Raw genomic sequence first — 18,349 nt, forward strand, 5'->3', positions numbered from 1 at the left:
ATGATGTATGAATTAATTCTCTAAGTGGCAGATGTAGGTGCCATTATACTTTGATCGGCCATACTTGCCCTCTTTAAGACACTCTGCCAATGCCAAAAGCGTTAGACCCTATGGAAAGAAGCCATTGTGAATACATGTCCCCTTCAGATGGGTTTTGGTGCAGAGCAGGCCAACAGGGTTGGGACCAGATGGTAGAGCAGAACGTAAAGTGTGTGAGTATGTGTGACGGCTGCTTGTGTCAGAATGTTAAGCAGGCATGTCATCATTGCCACCTATGATCCTGAATCGATTTCTGGTGTGTGGGGGAGTTATTCTGGCCCAGGAGCACTCATGGAGGAACCATCTGCGTGTTTTAAGATGCAAGTCTTACCATCTCTTTGTGTTTGTTCACGTCTCTATAGCACCTATTTTACTGTGTTTTATAATATCTGTCTCTATTTTTCATACCATTTTGCAATGTTGGGCATTGTCGTCAGCCAACAGTACTTCCAACCAAGTCTTAACATGGGTATTTAAAAAGCTCAATCAGTTGTAACTAGCAGGAGAATGAAAAATTAATTTGGACAAAGGGGTACTGTTGCATCTTATCAGAATTCAAATTAGTTGATGTAAAAAATAGAGCTAGTTAATTCTGACCTCATGCAGTGAGTCAGAGCTTTTTCCTCTGAGAATCATAATCAGATGAGAATTCTTCCCGTCATTAAAATTCTTTTTTTGTTTTTCGTTCTGGGAGAGGTCCCCACTGAATCCTTGTGGTTGGATGTCGGAGATGGTTATTGTTTTTAATGAGTCCTGGTGTGCATTGTGCCCTGTCGCTATCAAGCAAACTGATTTAGTTTATAGAGAACTTGGCTTTCCCAGTAGTATTAGCTAAATATGGCCTTCTGTGCAATAGGTCTGAGTGAGTGTCACCCTCAGTGTATGAGCATGTGTGTACTGGTGTATGTCGGTGGGTGTGTGTGAGGAATGAGACGACGCGCCAAACAGGAGTAGGCGGAAAAGAGGTGATATCCGATCTATAAATACAGATTTCTTGAAGAGATGAGACGGAAGCAGACACATAGAATGAGATGGTCTCAGGCCTACCCAAAGCCTCAGCACTGGCTGTGTCAAACTCCTCTTTCATCGGGCAATCCAGCAAAGGTGCTATCATTTGGATCCAGGCTTCTAGTTTTGATCTCCCCACCCATCTTTTGAGCTGGTGCACGTGCTTTATGGACCCAGTTCTCGATCACTATTGAGCTGTGCTAAAAATCTAAAAAAAAAGCTAAAAGTCTCTCCTCACACGCACGTGCCTCTCTGTGTCTCTGTTTGTGCCCCGCTATCAAAGCCATCTCCTAATACATCCAGACACGTTTGATTTGATTCATGGGGCTGGGCACTATCTCCGCTCGCCACGGGCATCTGTCAACCCATAGACCGACTTAAGTGAGTGGAGACATTAACTTCGAAAGACTTATAAATCATTGTGGCAGATTGAAATGGGATTTGATGTGCGGATTTGATGTGCGGATTTGATGTGCAGAGATGGCGAGATAAATTGTTTGCTCGAGAAGGCCCCAGGTATTCTTCCCTTTTATTCTTGGTTGAACCTTCTTTTAAACCACGGCTGCCCTATGGCTGCTGCCTTGGCCAGCTTTGGCTGCTACATCTCTGTTGCCTGAGTGTTTTTATGGTTGTTCCCCTTGTTACAACACCTCCTGTCACTCCCAAAGGACCAATCCCCAATTGGCTCGTCCTTGTTATTTCCTCCCCCGGTAAAGGTCATCGCTATAGGTTACACAGCTGTGTGTCAACGCTTGTCATTTTAGAACCCAAAGCTATCTCTTTGAGAAGGATTCCAGTGTCAGGCATCAAACAACAGACAGTGCAACCTTCCTCACTTGCCCTGTAACTAGGGCTTTGACATTGAGATAGGCCTTGATAGGAGACTGGGATCTTCTGCACTTGGGAACGGGTTCCTTGGCTCTAACTACCGTTCCTGGGCTCTAATCTCTGAAATACTGAACTGTGTACTTCACTGAACTTGTGCTCCATCTGTTTCTACTTGCAAAATGCATGATGTCGCTTGGGATAAAAGTGTCTGCTGATTGAATAAACTGTAGCTTACAGCACCTTAAATCTAGCTATAGTCTCTAGAGCAGAAAAATAGATTTGTTGGGTGCTCCTTCATATTTTAAGTAACATCTGCCTTGAATGAGCTATATATACATACTGTAGACACATGCACAAATACAGGATGATGAATGACATGAGCTGAAACATGGCTGTTATCCATTGTGTTATAATTCCTCCCATTATATGTGCCTGCAAATGGAAGGCAGAAGGGATCTTGGTGCTGGTTGACTAAATGATGATCGCCCAACGTTTTGTGTGCCATTTGCAAAGCTTGTTTTCATATATTCATGATCTCGACAGCTGCTGCGTTCTGTTTGAGTGTAATTGATCTAACGTCGTGTCGAGAATTTTTTTTCTGGTGCGCGTCTGTTCTGCGATGTAATAAATGGCTATTGATTCTGACTAACAAGCAACATATGATGACGAACCTCCTCCCAGCTGCACTGAAGCCGTGATACTGTTGTTCAAGTGGGCTTTTTACATTTGAATGCTGTGTTTCAGGGCAAAGGTCAGAATCGGTGGCTTGCTCACAGTATTTTGCAGTTAGCACAAGAAATCGCCCAAAGACAAAGAAATGTTCACTTTGCTTCTTCACCTCAGCGTTCTGCCAGAATTCTTGTCTAGGCATGCTGGGTTTTCAGGACTTGGGTTGATGCCAGGGTCTGTCTGATCGTAGATGAACCAGAGAGCTGCTTTGAAACTCCACAGATTCTCAGAGGAGGCTATTGACACTGAGCGGTTATTTAGACAGGGAGAGTGAGAAGAAAGAGAAGTACGCGTGCTGTTTGTTTATGTGCCTTTGTGTGTGTTTTGAGTCTCTGTCTTGACAGTTTGATCGTCTGGATTCTGTGGTAGATGCCACCAGAGAGGCTGAGAAGATCCTGGTCCTAATGTCCTTTTAAATCTCAATGGGGAGCCAGAAATCAGGCTAGGCTCACAGCCCTTAGCACTAGGGTCAACCAGTGGACAACCAGCTCACCAGCAGCTTTGTATTTGTGGATGCCCTATACTTTTGAGAATCAAGTCAGTCAGAGTCCCCAGCTATTGCTACAGATCAATACAATTATACCTTATAGGTAGGTAAGACTATAAGAAGTATATGCGATTTGGTTGGGAAGGCATCCTTGGTTTATGTTTCCATTTTTCCTCTTGGCCTGTAACAGCCAGTCGTGTGACAGACAGGTCCCATTTTCAGGTATGAAGAGGCGATCGTGGTGAGCGTCCGTCCCTGCTAGGGGACCACGGTGCCCTGGTTCAGGATGAATGAGAGCACGTTGATGGAGTAGACCAGCCACAAGGTCATCAGGAGTACGGCGAGTCGTGATGGAATCATGAGAACACTACCTGTCTAATGAGCATTGAGGACACTTAGACCCCTCCTGGTGATCTGAGCCGTTTCACATTCATCTTGGCCGTGCCCTGCTCTCATTTGAACCTGTTATAGGCTAGCTTTTGCCATATTATAACTATATTATATATGAACTATATTATATTATCCTGGGGCTGTGTCAGAACTAGGCTCTGAAACAAAATGACTTCTTGTCTGTCAGGTACTGTAGTGGACGTGTTAGAGAAGTTAGGATACACCCTGTGCATTGTTTTTGAAAGGGAAGTTTCCAGAGAAGGAAAGAACCATGGTCTACATCTGGACTGTCATACTACTGGGAGTTGTTGATGAGTGTGCGTGTCTGAGAGGCCCATCTTATTATTTTTGGACAGATTGTGGGGGAGGATTTGTAATCGGAGTGTTTCTGTCTAAGATGGCTGCCTACTGCGAGGCTGACCCTGGGGGATAGGACCAGCAGAGCAGCTTGAAGCCTTCTTCCCAGGAGGGACAGAGAGCTCCTTTTGACTCGCTCCACCCTACATTTAAGCACCCAATCACACCTCTGTATGGGGGAATAAAATCGAATGTTTGAATCATTCAGGGCGGGTCACCGAGAAAGGTCAGCCTGCCTATTTCGGGGGCCACGGTTGCCATGGTGGTGCTGCCATCTTTAATTCATGGCCATTGTCGGGGCCTGTCGCCCGGGGCTGACGGCTGAGTGACAGCGTGTGCCTCTTGTGAATTCTGTGAAAAACTCAAGGATTGTCATGTTAGGTTTTAATGCTCTCTGTGTCAAGAACTACAATGGGACTTTTTGTAGACTGCCCTACATTTGATGTGGAACAGTTGGGCATACAGACAGGATACATTGCTGCAATAAAATGTGTCATAAGCCAATTTGAGATAGAGATGACTAGTTAGAAATTGCTTTATTGAACAGAAAAGTGTCAGTGTATTAGATACAGTGGGTTGTGGAATATGCCCTGGTCTCTAAAAATGATTATATTGTAGGTTGTTTTGAGAAAATGGTACCCCATACTGTAGTCAGATGTGTAAATAACAAGAATCTTACAAGATTTTGAGTTTTCAGGCCAGAAACATTCAACCAAAAATTGCCTAATGGCAGACGGTGTTTAAATCACTTGACACAGTGTCAAACCGATGCTAATTTTCCTCCAGGTCATGTTTCTCTTCTTCCTGTATGCCCAAACCTAGTTCTCTCTCTCTCCAACATCGCTACATTTTATGGTCACTGCTTGCTGTCACCTACAACATTGTTCCAAAATGGCTTTTTTGGCTGGTAGCTGGAGCAGAATGGAAGGGGGTGGGGGGTTCTGGAGTGTCCTTGGTCGCTGCCAATGATGATAATAAAAGGCAACATGGCGGCTGAAGAGACAGGATGAAGTATGTTGCTCACAGCTTCTCTCACAGGGTAGTAGTCCTCGCTGCCAGACTCCCAGCATCCTGTCTGTTAGATTCTGACACCACAGAAAGATTCCTGGATCCAGACACACACCTGTTACGGCATATGGACACATCACAGGGATTAACTGCAAGAGTGGAATAACAAATATGACACGCAGGTGTGAAGATAATCTGAGAGATTGGGGCTGTAATATCTCAAATGAATGAGAAATGCTGAGTCACATTCACCTGTGTTCCCCCTGTCTCCTTTCTGGTCTTACCCCAAATAAAACTACCCATCAAGTCCTGTGCCAGTCGTGCTGATCAGATATACGCTGAAGGTGACTGTGTGTGCATGTTGAAGAGAGTGTACATTCATGGGAGGGACTCAGTGTTTGAGTGTCGTGTGAGTGGAGGTTTGTGGCACAGTCCTCACCCTCTCTGCAGGTGGGCTTAATGAGACGGGCCATTTTGGTAAAGGTCCTCTCTCTTTGCCAGCTAGACCCTGAGGACTGATCCAGCCCAGTGATATTGACATAGGAGGAATTTCTTTGATTAAAGGGACCGTCTCTGAATAATAATACACTGTCTAAGAGACACTGGGATAGTTTCATGAATTTCCTATGAATAGGCTACAGCATACCGTTGCACATGTTGTCTGTTACTAGTATTGAAACTCTGCTGTAACCCCACAATTTCCACAATAGGATCTCATTTGTTTAACTGAAGCCAAGTAATGTGCTCAGGAAAAATGGAAATACCTTTTCAACATGTTGCTCTTGATATAGTTGTATTGTTAGATACAGGTATACTGGATGTCACAATTCTTTGACTGAACGTTAAAATCTCCTTTTACTACATCTCAAACTATTATTTGCCTACAGTTCACAATGAGTAGTTTATGCTATCCTTCTTTTCCTCCATCTCTTATCATGTGAACAAGGTCACTATTTTCGGAGCAGAGTGCTACATTTAGAATACCTGTAGTTAAGCCCATTTTTTCTACTATATTAATTTTGCATTAGGCTAAAATAATGTTCTGATGCTGGTCTGTCTGGTCTTGGATTATCATCATCTAGAGCAGAGTGTGTGTGCATGAGTACACGCGTGCGTGTGTGAGTGGCCGTGCGTGCTCGCGCATGGATGTGTGTGTGGTGCACGTCTGCATCCTGTATGAGTGAGTGTGTGTGTATGCATGAGTGATTGAGATATAAGGACTGAGAGAGTAGGAAAGAAAGTGATGAATTGCATGAGTGAATAGGACAGAGCAATAGGAGGAAGGCTGTTGTGTAGGAAAATGAATTGGAGGAAGATAGGAGGGTGGGTGTTGAAGATGCAGTCAAAGTGAAGAACTCTCTCAATCAGCAGCAATACATCATTCGTATGATACCACAAGCAAAGACAACTAATGTGTTTTCTCAGTGTCAATCTACTGTGGCAGAGAGAGACGATGTTGGGGCTTGAGCTTCTTCTAAGACAGCGCTTCAAAGAGACAACACAGAGAGAAAAGTGAATCCAATGAAAACAGATCATTGGTGATGAACACCCAGCTAATCGATAACCCTGATCTTAACAAGCTCATCTCGGAATTCTGAGCCCCAGTCTATTTGTTATTGTCCATTATGTGTATTACTTCCCTGTTCAATCGTGGATATCTTTGGAAATCAACCTGCCCATGATACGAATCCTAGTCAAACGCGTTATCTTTCCTTATCACTCGGCTGTTTGGATCTCCAGACAGACACCTGCCTGTCCGACCTCTCCAAGGGCATCTCTCGATGAGCACCGGGCACGGCCCGCCAATTTATTTAGTCTCAAGGAAATCAACAGCGTCCTCACCATCCTGCGTTTTAATTAGAACTCCCATCCAGTTTTAATCATATCTCTCACAGCCGGAGAGATGGAACGTCACGTTATCAATCTCCGTGTACTGTCCATCTTAAGCCCCCGTTGGTATCCTGCTAAACAGTGGGCCTGGGCTGACGCTTCATTAAATAGACAGGCAGTCATTAATATAGAGAGCTGACGGGGGCCTCTCTGAGAAGCTAATGAATTAAGTAGAGTAGTGATTAGGTGGTAAAGTTGAGTGGACTGACAGTAATTGCAGAGGAGTGAGATGCATGACGGCGAGAGGGGTCACATGGTGGAGGGTCCTGGAGCGCAGTTGGATGCTGAGGTCCAGATTGATACATTTGGTTTCAGAGGGATTTTGGTTGGATGTTCAGTCACAGCAGTCGGAACCGTTGTGGAGGTTTTGGACTGTAGAATGGGTTATGTAAGGCTTTAAAAAGGCAAAGTGCCATTGATTATTGTTTTCTCGGCTTTGCACACAGTAAAGCCCATAGGGAAAAGGTGTGTGTGTGTGTGTGTATGAGAGAGAGAGAGAGAGAGAGAGAGAGAGACTGATAGCGTGTTTGTCATTGTGCCCCTGAGAGCACAGTCACATCCTTCATTTGCAATGTCCCTTTGTGAGAACAGCCTACGCACCTCCATTGAAATGCTGTTCAACTGACGCACTTAATCCATCGCACACAAAAAGCTGCAATTTGAAGGCCAACTAAGATGACCTCCGACGAAGGTGTCAAACCATTGTCTGAACCAATTGGCGACCCTTAATACGGTGACGTTAGCCTCCCTAAAGTAAACGCCAGGCGCTTCCACAGCCAATTCCTGGATGTTTGGCCCCCCAAGCCCCAATCCCCCCCGCTCCCCAGCCCTCATTATCTCGCCTCTGATCAATAGACAGCTTCATCTCTTCTCATTAAAACGGTCTTCCCAGTGCTCACTCCCCTGTGTACCCTCCCGCTCCTTCCGTTCTGTACGTAGCGGTGTGAAGCCCAGTGGCTCTCTGTCCAGAGGGGTCACACGGGAACAGCTGACTCAGTCACGGATGAACAGAGAGAGAGTTGAAAGAAATAAAGGAAGGACACAAAGGGTGGTGTGACTCAGAATGTGGTCCAGAAATAGTTCTCTTTGTAATCCAAAGGAGTATTTACAGTAGGCCTGTGCCACTGAGGTATCCAGTGCTGACGTCACACAGCGTAAATAGCTTCCTGTGGCCTTATACAGTATTGTGTCTGAGCTGATGTATTGTGTGTGGCTGAAAAGGACAATTCTTTTATAGCTATTGTCACCTTCGAGATATTGATATACTGAACTATAAAATAGTTACAAATATGGGCTGACCATTTTTTTCAGGATGGTTGGCGCTTTACATCTTCAGAGGATGTCACGTTTGGAGGGTTCTCAGAAGTTCCATATGGTTTACACACGGTCTGTCCACCTGTTTGTCCTGTCTGTCAATCTCCCTTTCTTGCTCATGCTGTCAAGGCTCGATGAGTGATGCCCGTCCGACAGCAAGTCTTCCTCATTCCTCAGGTGATAGAGGTATGACTATGGGGAGACCAGTTACCCAGAAACCCCTCTGCCAGTGGGTCATTTATCAGTCTGGAACACCCAGCCTTGCCCCGCCATTGAAGTTCATTAAAATTCATACAATCTTCATAAATGGGAACATTGCCTATGGACCCGGGGCGTTAGCGGAGGACAGGAAGAAGGAAGGAAAGTAGAGGATAGATGACTTTGACATTAGTGTTCGTGGTTAAAGTCAGATACACACAGCAGGTGCAGAGGAACTATTGGAGAGTCTCACTGTTCTTCTGTCACGGGAGGGTTCAGGAGAGACTTGTACCACAGATGGACATGTACCATCTGTGCAGGTGGACTGTTCTGCGTACTGATGTTAATAATGACATGTATTCTTTGTTTGTCTTTTTGTTTTTTTTCCACAAGTTAAAAAGAGCAAATGAAAGCAGTCACTTGTGCACTTTCCCAGAGGATAGGAGCTCAAACTATAGCACTCATCTGCTTCATTCTGCTCCGCCTCCCATCCACATTCACAACGCCATTAGCCTGAAAGTTATTGAGCTGTTTTTTTTTACTGCTTTTGCCAATTTACACACAGGCGTGTAATACGTCAGACTCTTCTCGCCTAAGCCTAAGTAGGCTTTCGATTGGCCCTCTCTCTCCCTCTGTAGTAATGAGGCATTGATTGACGTGATTAGACACCGCAAACCATTGATCAGATGTGATGCAGTTCAGCTCTGCATGTGATGCACATCGCTCACACCTCTAAAATATGATTGGTGTATTTTGAAAAATAATATGCAGTTGTGGTTGACTACGCTACAATTGCAGTGTACGGCGGTTGTTACTGTAATTGTACCTTAATCTGTATTCCCTCTCTCTCTCTCTCTCTCTCTCTCTCTCTCTCTCTCTCTCTCTCTCTCTCTCTCTCTCTCTATTTTTCCCTTTCTCTCTCCTGCAGGTTGCCTGTTTGAAGATGAACTCTGCACACCGTACGAGTTTTGCACCAACGGTGAGTGAGTCGACTTCAAAGGCTGAGGCTTCTTAGGCCGGGTCCACCACCATTCTCATTAAACCGTCTCCGACAATGCGATCAAGCGTCATTGACCCCTCTTCTGCTTTAAAAACACTATCTTTTCATCATCTCACGAGGGCGGGTAGGTGGGGTGTAGGGGGGGGGGGGGGGGGTTACAGTCAAGAGTGTTTAGGAGGCTGTTGAGCTTCAAGCCTTCAAGCTCCCACACAGATGCGTCAAGTGTCGGAGAAGGGAAAAGTTCTGAGGCTAAAATAGAAATAACTTTTTTTTTTTTAAACAAAGAGCAAAGAAAACAGAAAACGTAACATGCTTTTCGCAGTCTTTTTGGGGAACGATCTCGAGAAGGAATTGTCAAGTTTTTTGTTTGTTTGTTTGGCCTTGTGGGAAATAAGCTTGCAGGATTTACCGTAATTTACTCAGCATAGGACACAAACCTGTAAAGATTGTCTTAGGAACGGAGGCGTTGTTGAAATGATGATGAATGTACCCCGCTGAAGATTAGAACAAAATGCTTGAGTAGTAATTGATCATTCCTGTGTGTGTGTGTGTGTGTTTGTGTGTTTGCTGGTGTTGGGGGAAGGGGCACCACAGGATGCAACTTTATGTGCTATGCATTTCTTCTCTATCCGTCTTCACACCAGTAAACCTAATATCTAGCCTTGAATGTTGTTTTGTTGATTTTGTTTGACTGAACCCGGCACACCTCATTTACTCCCAATGAGCTCATTATGAAATCAAATCGACAAATGAAGTGATGCTGGTCTGGTAGGAAAAGACATCCACTTTTGTTTCTCCCCCGACTGCTACACCAATCCCCCATAATGGCTTGAGATGTTCACTGTGAAAATTACCTTTTGTATTTTGGAATTTCAATGATGTTTGGTGAGAACCTCACAGAGTGGAAGGAGACTTGATACGCTGTCTCCAGATTAATTTCCATACTAACCTAGTTTTGCAACCAGGGGAAAAAAACAGGTCGAGATGGAGTCTAAAGCCCATATGAACAGCGAGTGTGGGGGGTAATTATAACAGCTCCTATGGAACAGAGGGGAGCATGGGTGTTTAGTCTAATAGGATCAAATTTCTGACACTTCTTGGGAGGAATACCCAGCGGCCTTTTAGAGAGAAGAAGAGAGTGAGAACCAGGGAGACAGGTTATAGGAGAAATAGTTTACTTGGTTTATGTTAATGTTGAGATACTACAGTTTATAAAATGGATGCCAACGTCTTTAGTCGCCTGTTCCAACTGTATGCTTGCACTTTTTCATGTTTGAACATTCCTTGTGAAATGTTCCATGTTCTCATTGGCTGTGGGTGGGTGGATGCTAGATACCCACCAACAGCAGGACTAGAGTCTTCCAGATTAAGAGGACAAAGTGGGCAGGATTGATCTCAACCAATCCAAATAAGCCTTCCCCAAAGCCCTCATTCCCGTGTTGTAAATAAAACGACCAATACATTGTTCTTTACGAGTCATTTCTGGTTCTCTAATCATTCTTAGATCAAGGCTGGTGTCAAGACACTAACAAAGTAGAGCTTTTCCATTGGCTATCGCAGATCTCCTGCCATGCCCCGCCATTCTTTTTGGACGGTTTTGGCCTGACGGATGGCTTTCACAGCAGTGCAGACAGAGTGGGAGTAACTGGGTCTGCCACTTCCACTCTGCCCAGGGTCCCTGCTGGGCTAACCTGCTTTATTCTGGCCTGGTTCAGCCCACCCTCTATCTTAGCCCCCCCCCCCTCTCTTTCTCAACAGACTCCTTCTGTCCCTGCTTGTAGGGAGTGTGGTACAAGGAGCACCCTCCAGCTAAGTATAGAAACACTCCCTCAGTCAACAGCACACCAGCTAAAAGAGTTGTTGAATACCGTTTAGCCCAAATATCAACATAACCATTGATGAAAAAGTGTTGGGTGATGCTATAAACAGTACCAGTCAAAAGTTTGGACACATTTTCCCATGTGTCCAAACTTTTGACTGGTACTGTAGCTTAATTGGCTGTAGCCAACATTATATCGGTCCAGTCTGTCTGGTATGTTTTGCAAAGGAAAGGAATGGACGCCTTTTCATTCAGGAAATAAGATTGGTCTCCAAGGCCGTGAACAAACCCTACGATGTGAACAAGCCCTACGATGAATCGGAGGCTGATTGCTTTATGGCCTCCTGAGAAGCAGTAACATCTGTAGTTAAGTGCTGGATGTCCCCCACAGGACAACCTCTATTTCAGCTTTAACACTTAACGGATACTGTTTTATTGACTGGCGGTCAGCTTGGTTCAATTTGATCTAATCTGTCCTGTAAAGAGCTTTCTCTCTCTCCCTCTCCCTCTCGCATCTATCCAGCTTCCTGCTGTCCGAGGTGCCATGCTAGATCAACTACTGATACAACCGATGGAAGTCACAATGTGTGTGTGGTCACAATGTGTGTGTGGTCACAATGTGTGTGTGGTCACAATGTGTGTGTGGTCACAATGTGTGTGTGGTCACAATGCCACCCATGAATCATTTCAATCAAATCAAATGATTTGTACTAAACAAACCTTATTCATGAAGCCCTTTTTGACAAGCAATCTCACAAGGGGCTTCACAGATATCCACACATCAGCACTGTTAGCCAGACTAAACCCTCACAGAATACAAAGAAACACTCAGTGAAAGAAAAAATAGGAGCAACCTGAGGAGGCGCTATTGAGCGTGGGATCTTCTCCAGAGACGGTTGGTGATGCAGAAAGACTATAAAATAAACATATGGAATCCGCCAAACATGTAATCCCCAAAATACCAAATTCTTTTGAAAGCGACTTTTAATTACTGAGTCGAATTGGCACAAAGATTTCAAATTTTACATGACTCTGGAATTTGAAGGTGAATACTCTATTAATTGTTAATGGACTTGTACTGTAAATAGAGCGACTCTCTGGCCTGGGTCTTTCTCAGCGTCAGACTGACAAGACCCCTCCTGAGACGCTCTGTTCCTGAGGGACTGTCAGCAGTAGTGTGTCCTGGTGTTATCCTTAAGCATTAGCCCTCAAAGTCTAAAGAGCTTTCAACGCTTGTCAGATTCCTTGCTGTCCATCACAATGGAGAGAGAAGCTAGGTCTGGATTGAGAATTCTATACCTGTCAGGCTCAGAAGCCTCTTATGTCTGTCAGTCAACATTTGGCAGAAAGCTTTCCTAAGGTGTCACACAGTCAGAACAGCTCCATGTTGCAGTGAAAAGGCCTAGATTGGAGTTGGATGTAGACATATAAAACACACTCCTTTTATTGCTATGCCTTACAGTTGAGACAGTTTTCGTAGATTTATTCAAGTAATTATTGATTCAATTGTCTATTATTATTATTATTTATTTGTTATTCATTCTTGATGGTGACTATTACACAGTATGCTGTTATCAGAAAAGCAGTGTCTTGGTCCTCCACAATGAGTTGGGCTTTCTGAGCAGCTACAGTATAGACTTGGGATTGAGTTTTTTCTATACATAATAATTTACATAACACCTGCCATTGTGTTTGGTCATGTTGCATTTCTCCTGAGCCCCATTAAGTGAAAAAAACAACAAGTCTTCACTTGATTACGCTGCAGTTCTGTGTGGTGACTTTGGTATGAGGACACAATGCCTCACAGAAAAACACAATACGTTCATCCATGCAACAAATTAAAACACAGTTTTCATGTCATTTTTATGTCACTTAGATGAGAAAACGAGACATCAGTCTCATACTTTGAGATTTATGATGTAGATGGCTTTGGATGTGTCACCAATTTGTCATTGATTCAGATATCTTCCTAACTCAAATTACACAGCCTTTGCACGCGTGGGTGGAAGTGAATGTGTTTGTATGTGTGTGTGTCTGCACATGCCACACAGGCCTACGTGTGGTGTCTACTGGGAACGTCCCTGTCAACCGAGAAGGAAATAACACATCTCACGGTGGCCGTTGTCATAGAAACTAGCGAGAAATGCAAACATCAAATAAGCAGCCAGCCTTTTGTTATGTCACCATTGTCTACTTGGTCTTTGTGTAATCCATTTGAATTAGTTTGTGAGACAATCTTCGTAATGTTAACATTTCAAAATACAGGCTTCAAAATACAGTAACATGATTGTCATAGGGAAACACCCTGTGTTGTGTTTTAACTCTTTTTTTAAAGCATTGTCTTATAGACAGACCGGCCTTTTTTTCTTTTGACAACAGACAAACTGTCCAAAACCAATACTGTAGCTTCTTATTCTCTGCTCTTCTCTTCTTTATCTCAGTTTTCTCTCTTAATGTTCTCCCCTCTTCTGTCTCGCTCAATCTTCCGTTCTCTACCTCCAGCATGTCCCCCCCTCTCTCTCCCACCCTTTCTGCCTGTTCTGCTCTCCCGTTGTCATTTGCTGTGCGACCAGACGCCTCTGCTCCGATGTTTGCAGTCGCCTGTGTGAGTCTTCACCGAGGTGTCTGGGTTCTCTGATAATTAACCCGTGTGTGCGTATGCTAATGTTCCGCCTCAGCTACATTTTACCCTGCAACTGTCATTAGGTATGTCGCGGGTGAGCACCAGTGAAAACAGTGAAGAAAAATTCAATTAAAACTAAAGATTTGACATCACATCATTATTTGTATAATTATCATCCAGTGGATTTTACACGGAACATGGCACTGTAATTAAAATCTCTTAAAAGAGCTGAAGGTGAAAGATGGTGGCCAGCAAAGTGTACAGTGGGTAGATTAATTGGTGATAATCTTTCTCATTAACATAAAGATTAGAATTTCTGAGTTTATGCACTCTTAGCAATTTAAATAAGATAGAAACAGCACCATAGTGTGTCTATAAGTCATCATATAGCATTTGATGTAAGATGTAATTAGTTGGGCTATATAAAAACTATTACCACCACTGGAAAATGTCAAAAATGTTGTGTGTGTGATGTCACACGTGGGACAATGTGTCAGTCGCATTGCAGAGTTAGCTGTCCCTGTCAATCATCCTTCGTTAATTAAAGGGATCCTATGAGGCATGACGATTCACATCATTAGTCTCACACTAAACAGAGGGAGACATCTCCACACACACACACACACCACACACCACACACACACACACACACAAAAGCTCTATCAGGCCGATCTATCACAACTGATTTTGGGTTGAGAAGATGAGACACACAGATTTATCTCCCTGACAGAGAGGACGACACCTCCGCCATTTATATTCCTGCTGCTTCTTCCGCACTCTGTGTCCCGACCCCTGGTGTCCTAGCATCCTTCAGCCGTCCAGATAGCCCCTGAATTATGCCACTGAGGCAGGGGTTTGATGGGTTGCCTGGCAACGGGGGTAGGCTATGGCGGGAGGGAGGGAGGCCTGCTGATTGGGAGATAGCCCGGGTCTGATAAAGTCTGGCCTGTGACGGCCGCCTGTTTATCGTTGCCTCCCTTAGAAAAAAATGGTTAGCTATTAGCTCCCCAAGCATGAGCGTGAACTGCACATTTGCACACTGCAGGGGACAACAACTTCAGCTTTTTAGGAGGCCTACAAAAGATCCTGTTCTGTTGCCTGTGGGCAGCTCTGGCAAAGAACTGCTGTCCTGTCTCTCACACAAAAGTTGTGTTTCTTGTACTCCACTGGTTAGCGCATAGCCACCGTACCTAAGACATTGGGCTTTGTGGGAAATGTTTTTGATCAATCGTGTGTCTTTTAACCCGCCAACATTGACAATTGTTTTCTGATGGTGTGTATTTTTTTCCTTTTGTAGATGGAGTGTTTGGAAGGTGTCAGGAGTTACAAGGGGAAGATCTCTACACATATAAGGTGTCCCCCTTGGCTCTCCAGCGCCTCAGGACACTCCTACAGAAACTGACTCACCAAGGTACCGTCTGTGGTCATGTGGGAGGGGTATAGCTCAAATGAAGAAGTTGCAGGGTCGGGTCTGGTCTGTCTGTCTGGTCTTGTAAACAGCTGGTTGTCTACTTATAAACCCAGAAACTGAACTGATCGTCACCCCATTGTAGTGGAGACAGGCAACAATATCCACAACGGTCTTTCTCTCTCCCTGCCTGTCTGTCCCTTCCCATTAAGGTCATCAAGCAACTGTAAATGCAGCCAGCACTGTCTTTCCGGCACCAAAATACATGCCATTGGGAGTCTCACAAGCCATTGTTGTGCGCTGTGATCATGTAACCACAACAGTAATCAAATTTGGTTCTATGCTCACAGGCCATTTATTGCCAATTCTGTGGACGAGCAACAAGACCACGTGCAGTGTTATTGCATTAGAAGGCGTCTCCCACATCATCAGTGGAATCACAGCAGCTTGTCTGCAAGTTCAACTTGATAAATGCAAGGGGAAGAGGGCACAAGCCAGACACAGCTGTCTGAGGAGCCAACAGGACAGAGGCGTCATGGGAGTGCACCTACAGAGTACGGAGAGAGGGTGGGCATTTCTCCTGACCTTTATGATAAGGGCTGCTTGGCGTTGTAGAGCCAGACTCTGGCCTCTGGAGATTAGCAGCGGAAACCATCAATAATCAAGATTTAGTTCAGGTCTGTGGAAACATCCATGTTCAGTATGTCATGGTGAAAGTTTGATATAATGTATCTCGATATCTGCATCTTTATTTCAGTTGTGGTGGATCTCTCTCTGTCTTTGTCTCTTCCTGCTGTCAGTCCCAGGGAGAACATGTTTATGACCAATACATACTAGATGGATGTACCTATAGGCATCTGTAGTTATTAACTACAGACATACTAAATGTTCTGCTGGATTGGGTTCACACAGACTGTTGTCTGGTGCTTGACCGATATTCAGAACCCTTCTTAGATGAAATCATACAGCCGCAACTACTTTCTGTGACCACCAGGAGGCAGCAAATGCTTTCATTTTAAACCGTGACCAAACCCAGGCTAAATAATTGGCTTTACTGGCCACTCAAAGCTTAATCTCTTGTAACAGCCATAAACTAGTGTTGAAAACCATTAGAAAAGAAGAAGAGGCCGTAGGAAATCACAAAACTCAGTAATGAATATTAAGCACAGAGCGAAACCACACATTTATTCTAACGACTTTTCAGGAATAAATGGATGAGACAGGAGAGGAAACCCTGGGTGTCATTTCTCTGCTCCGTTTGAAGGCGTTCACTCTTGAAACTTTTCCATTGTTGAAACAGTCTCTTTTTTCCATCTCTCTTTTTTGGTTCTTCTATGCCACCGACCTTGTAGCCGAGATACTGAATCAGAAAGCAATGACATCATGTGTGTACGCGTCCTCAAACATAAACTGTTAACACAAGTTCTTTTCACTAGTCTGTCTGGTCGAATCATACCCAAAGCCAAAGACAGACAACATGTTATCCTCAGACATTTCCAACAATACACGGTCGATGCTTCGTTGCTTGTTACTCTTATCTGGGTAACTGCGCTCACTATTCAAGCGTCATCTTTAGACGGCTGGTGCCCCCGCGTTGAGACAGGCCTATTGAGAGTATTGTACTGTAAACTGAATGGAGCCGAAGCGTAAAGAGAGAGAAAGGGGTGTGGTGGTGGTGGTGTGTGTGTGTGTGTGTGTGTGGAATGGGGAGGGTGTCTACGTCAATGGCATCGACTTGCAATTCTCTCTATCTCGAGCTGGAGACACCGTCAAAATCACAGCATTTGCACCAGGCGCACACCACCGATGTCATTACATCAATAGAAATTGACCCCCGCTCAAAAAGGCTTTTCGCTTGCCTTCGTGTTGGCGGCTTTTGTTTGTCTGCGTCCCAACTGGGAGGGGCATTGTCTGGGTATTGCATTTTCCACACAATGCTTTCAAGAGCTAGACCCTGTCATCCCGCTGCAAATGACTTTTATATTAGGCTGCTCCGAGGCCGCTGCTTGCCCAGACCACGTTTGTATTCACACCATGTAGTCACACTGTGTGTTCACTTCACTAGAAAAAAGCTTTAGAGGCAACCATTGTATTGCTTGAGCATCGTTATTGGCGGGCTTCTGATAAGGTTTGTCTGTGTGTGCGTTTTAATATGTTTGTGTGTTTGTGTTTTGGAGGAGGCAGAAAAACCAAGTGGAAAGAGAGCGTGGAAATACTGCCAGGAGGTTGTCCATTCCCATCCTAATTGCCGTATATTAGTTTCATATCCTCTCATTGCTACGATCAAACCCATCATTGAGACACAGAAAGAGCTTCCTCCTAACAGGTGAACAACAGTTTCCCCTTGAATGACCTTCTTCCTTTTACACGTCATGCTTCCTGCTTCCTGGATCACACAGCCAGATCATGACTCCCATCCGTGTGCTAGTCAGGTAGGACAAGCCTGCCCTGTGGTATACGACCCCTAGGTCTTAACTGTGTGCAAATCAAGGTGGATACTCACTCCCAAAGCAAGTGAAGTAAGATAAGCCTTTCTGGCATTCCGATTAGAGCTGTGGGCATCTCTGTAGAACCAGTACGAGAGAAGCAGTGACCATAAACAGACACAGTACATCCCTTCAGCCCCACTGAGCACCAGTATGTTAGCTTACGCACTGGTTCTTCTCAAGACCAGCAACTACAGGTACATCAGTGTCCTGAGCCATTGGGTAGGCCATGACTACATGTTAGCTTAAAATCAGTGTTTTGGAAGCTGATATGCAAAAAGGATGGCAGGCAGGCAGGCAGAAAGAAAGAACAACAGAAGAACAGACAGACAGACAGACTGTACTTTCACTACATTTGTATTCTAAAAATCATTCCTGCATTGCGGAGCTGCTGAGGGGCCGGTGGGTCTACTTCTAAAGTGACAATCGGGATGTTAGTTGAAACATTAAATATATTTTATTGAATCTCTTTGGAATGTGTGGGCTGGGCTATTTTGTGGCTGAAGTGCTACGCCTTCTGCTCGGAGTGTTGTAATTTCCCTTAATGTGTTTGACCAGCGAATCATCCTTCTCTCTTTTATACATAGATGTTCACAAATTGCTGTGTGGTTGGACTATATAAAAAGCTTTTGTTGGAGGAGATGGCCGTTGTGACTGGTAGAGAGATTTTGCGTCCAAGTTCCACTATGTCCACTATCTACTTCATTTCTATATGGAAGTATGCAAGTTTTCTTAATTTTATTTAAGAAACATTACCTGTGTTTT

General features: G+C 44.4%; 1 protein-coding gene across 1 annotated transcript in view; it reads left to right on the forward strand.

The window, feature by feature from the left end:
- The window catches only part of ptprn2 (protein tyrosine phosphatase receptor type N2), a 98,299-nt gene that overhangs the window by 785 nt on the left and 79,165 nt on the right, over window positions 1–18,349 (forward strand). The window contains exons 2-3 of the mRNA XM_047023888.1: window positions 9,177–9,227; window positions 14,988–15,101. Of these exons, the coding sequence (XP_046879844.1) occupies window positions 9,177–9,227; window positions 14,988–15,101 (165 nt within the window). The remainder of the gene's footprint in view (window positions 1–9,176; window positions 9,228–14,987; window positions 15,102–18,349) is intronic.

The sequence above is a fragment of the Hypomesus transpacificus genome, chromosome 8, assembly GCF_021917145.1.
Source record: "Hypomesus transpacificus isolate Combined female chromosome 8, fHypTra1, whole genome shotgun sequence".
In the NCBI taxonomy this organism is placed as follows: Eukaryota; Metazoa; Chordata; class Actinopteri; order Osmeriformes; family Osmeridae; genus Hypomesus; species Hypomesus transpacificus.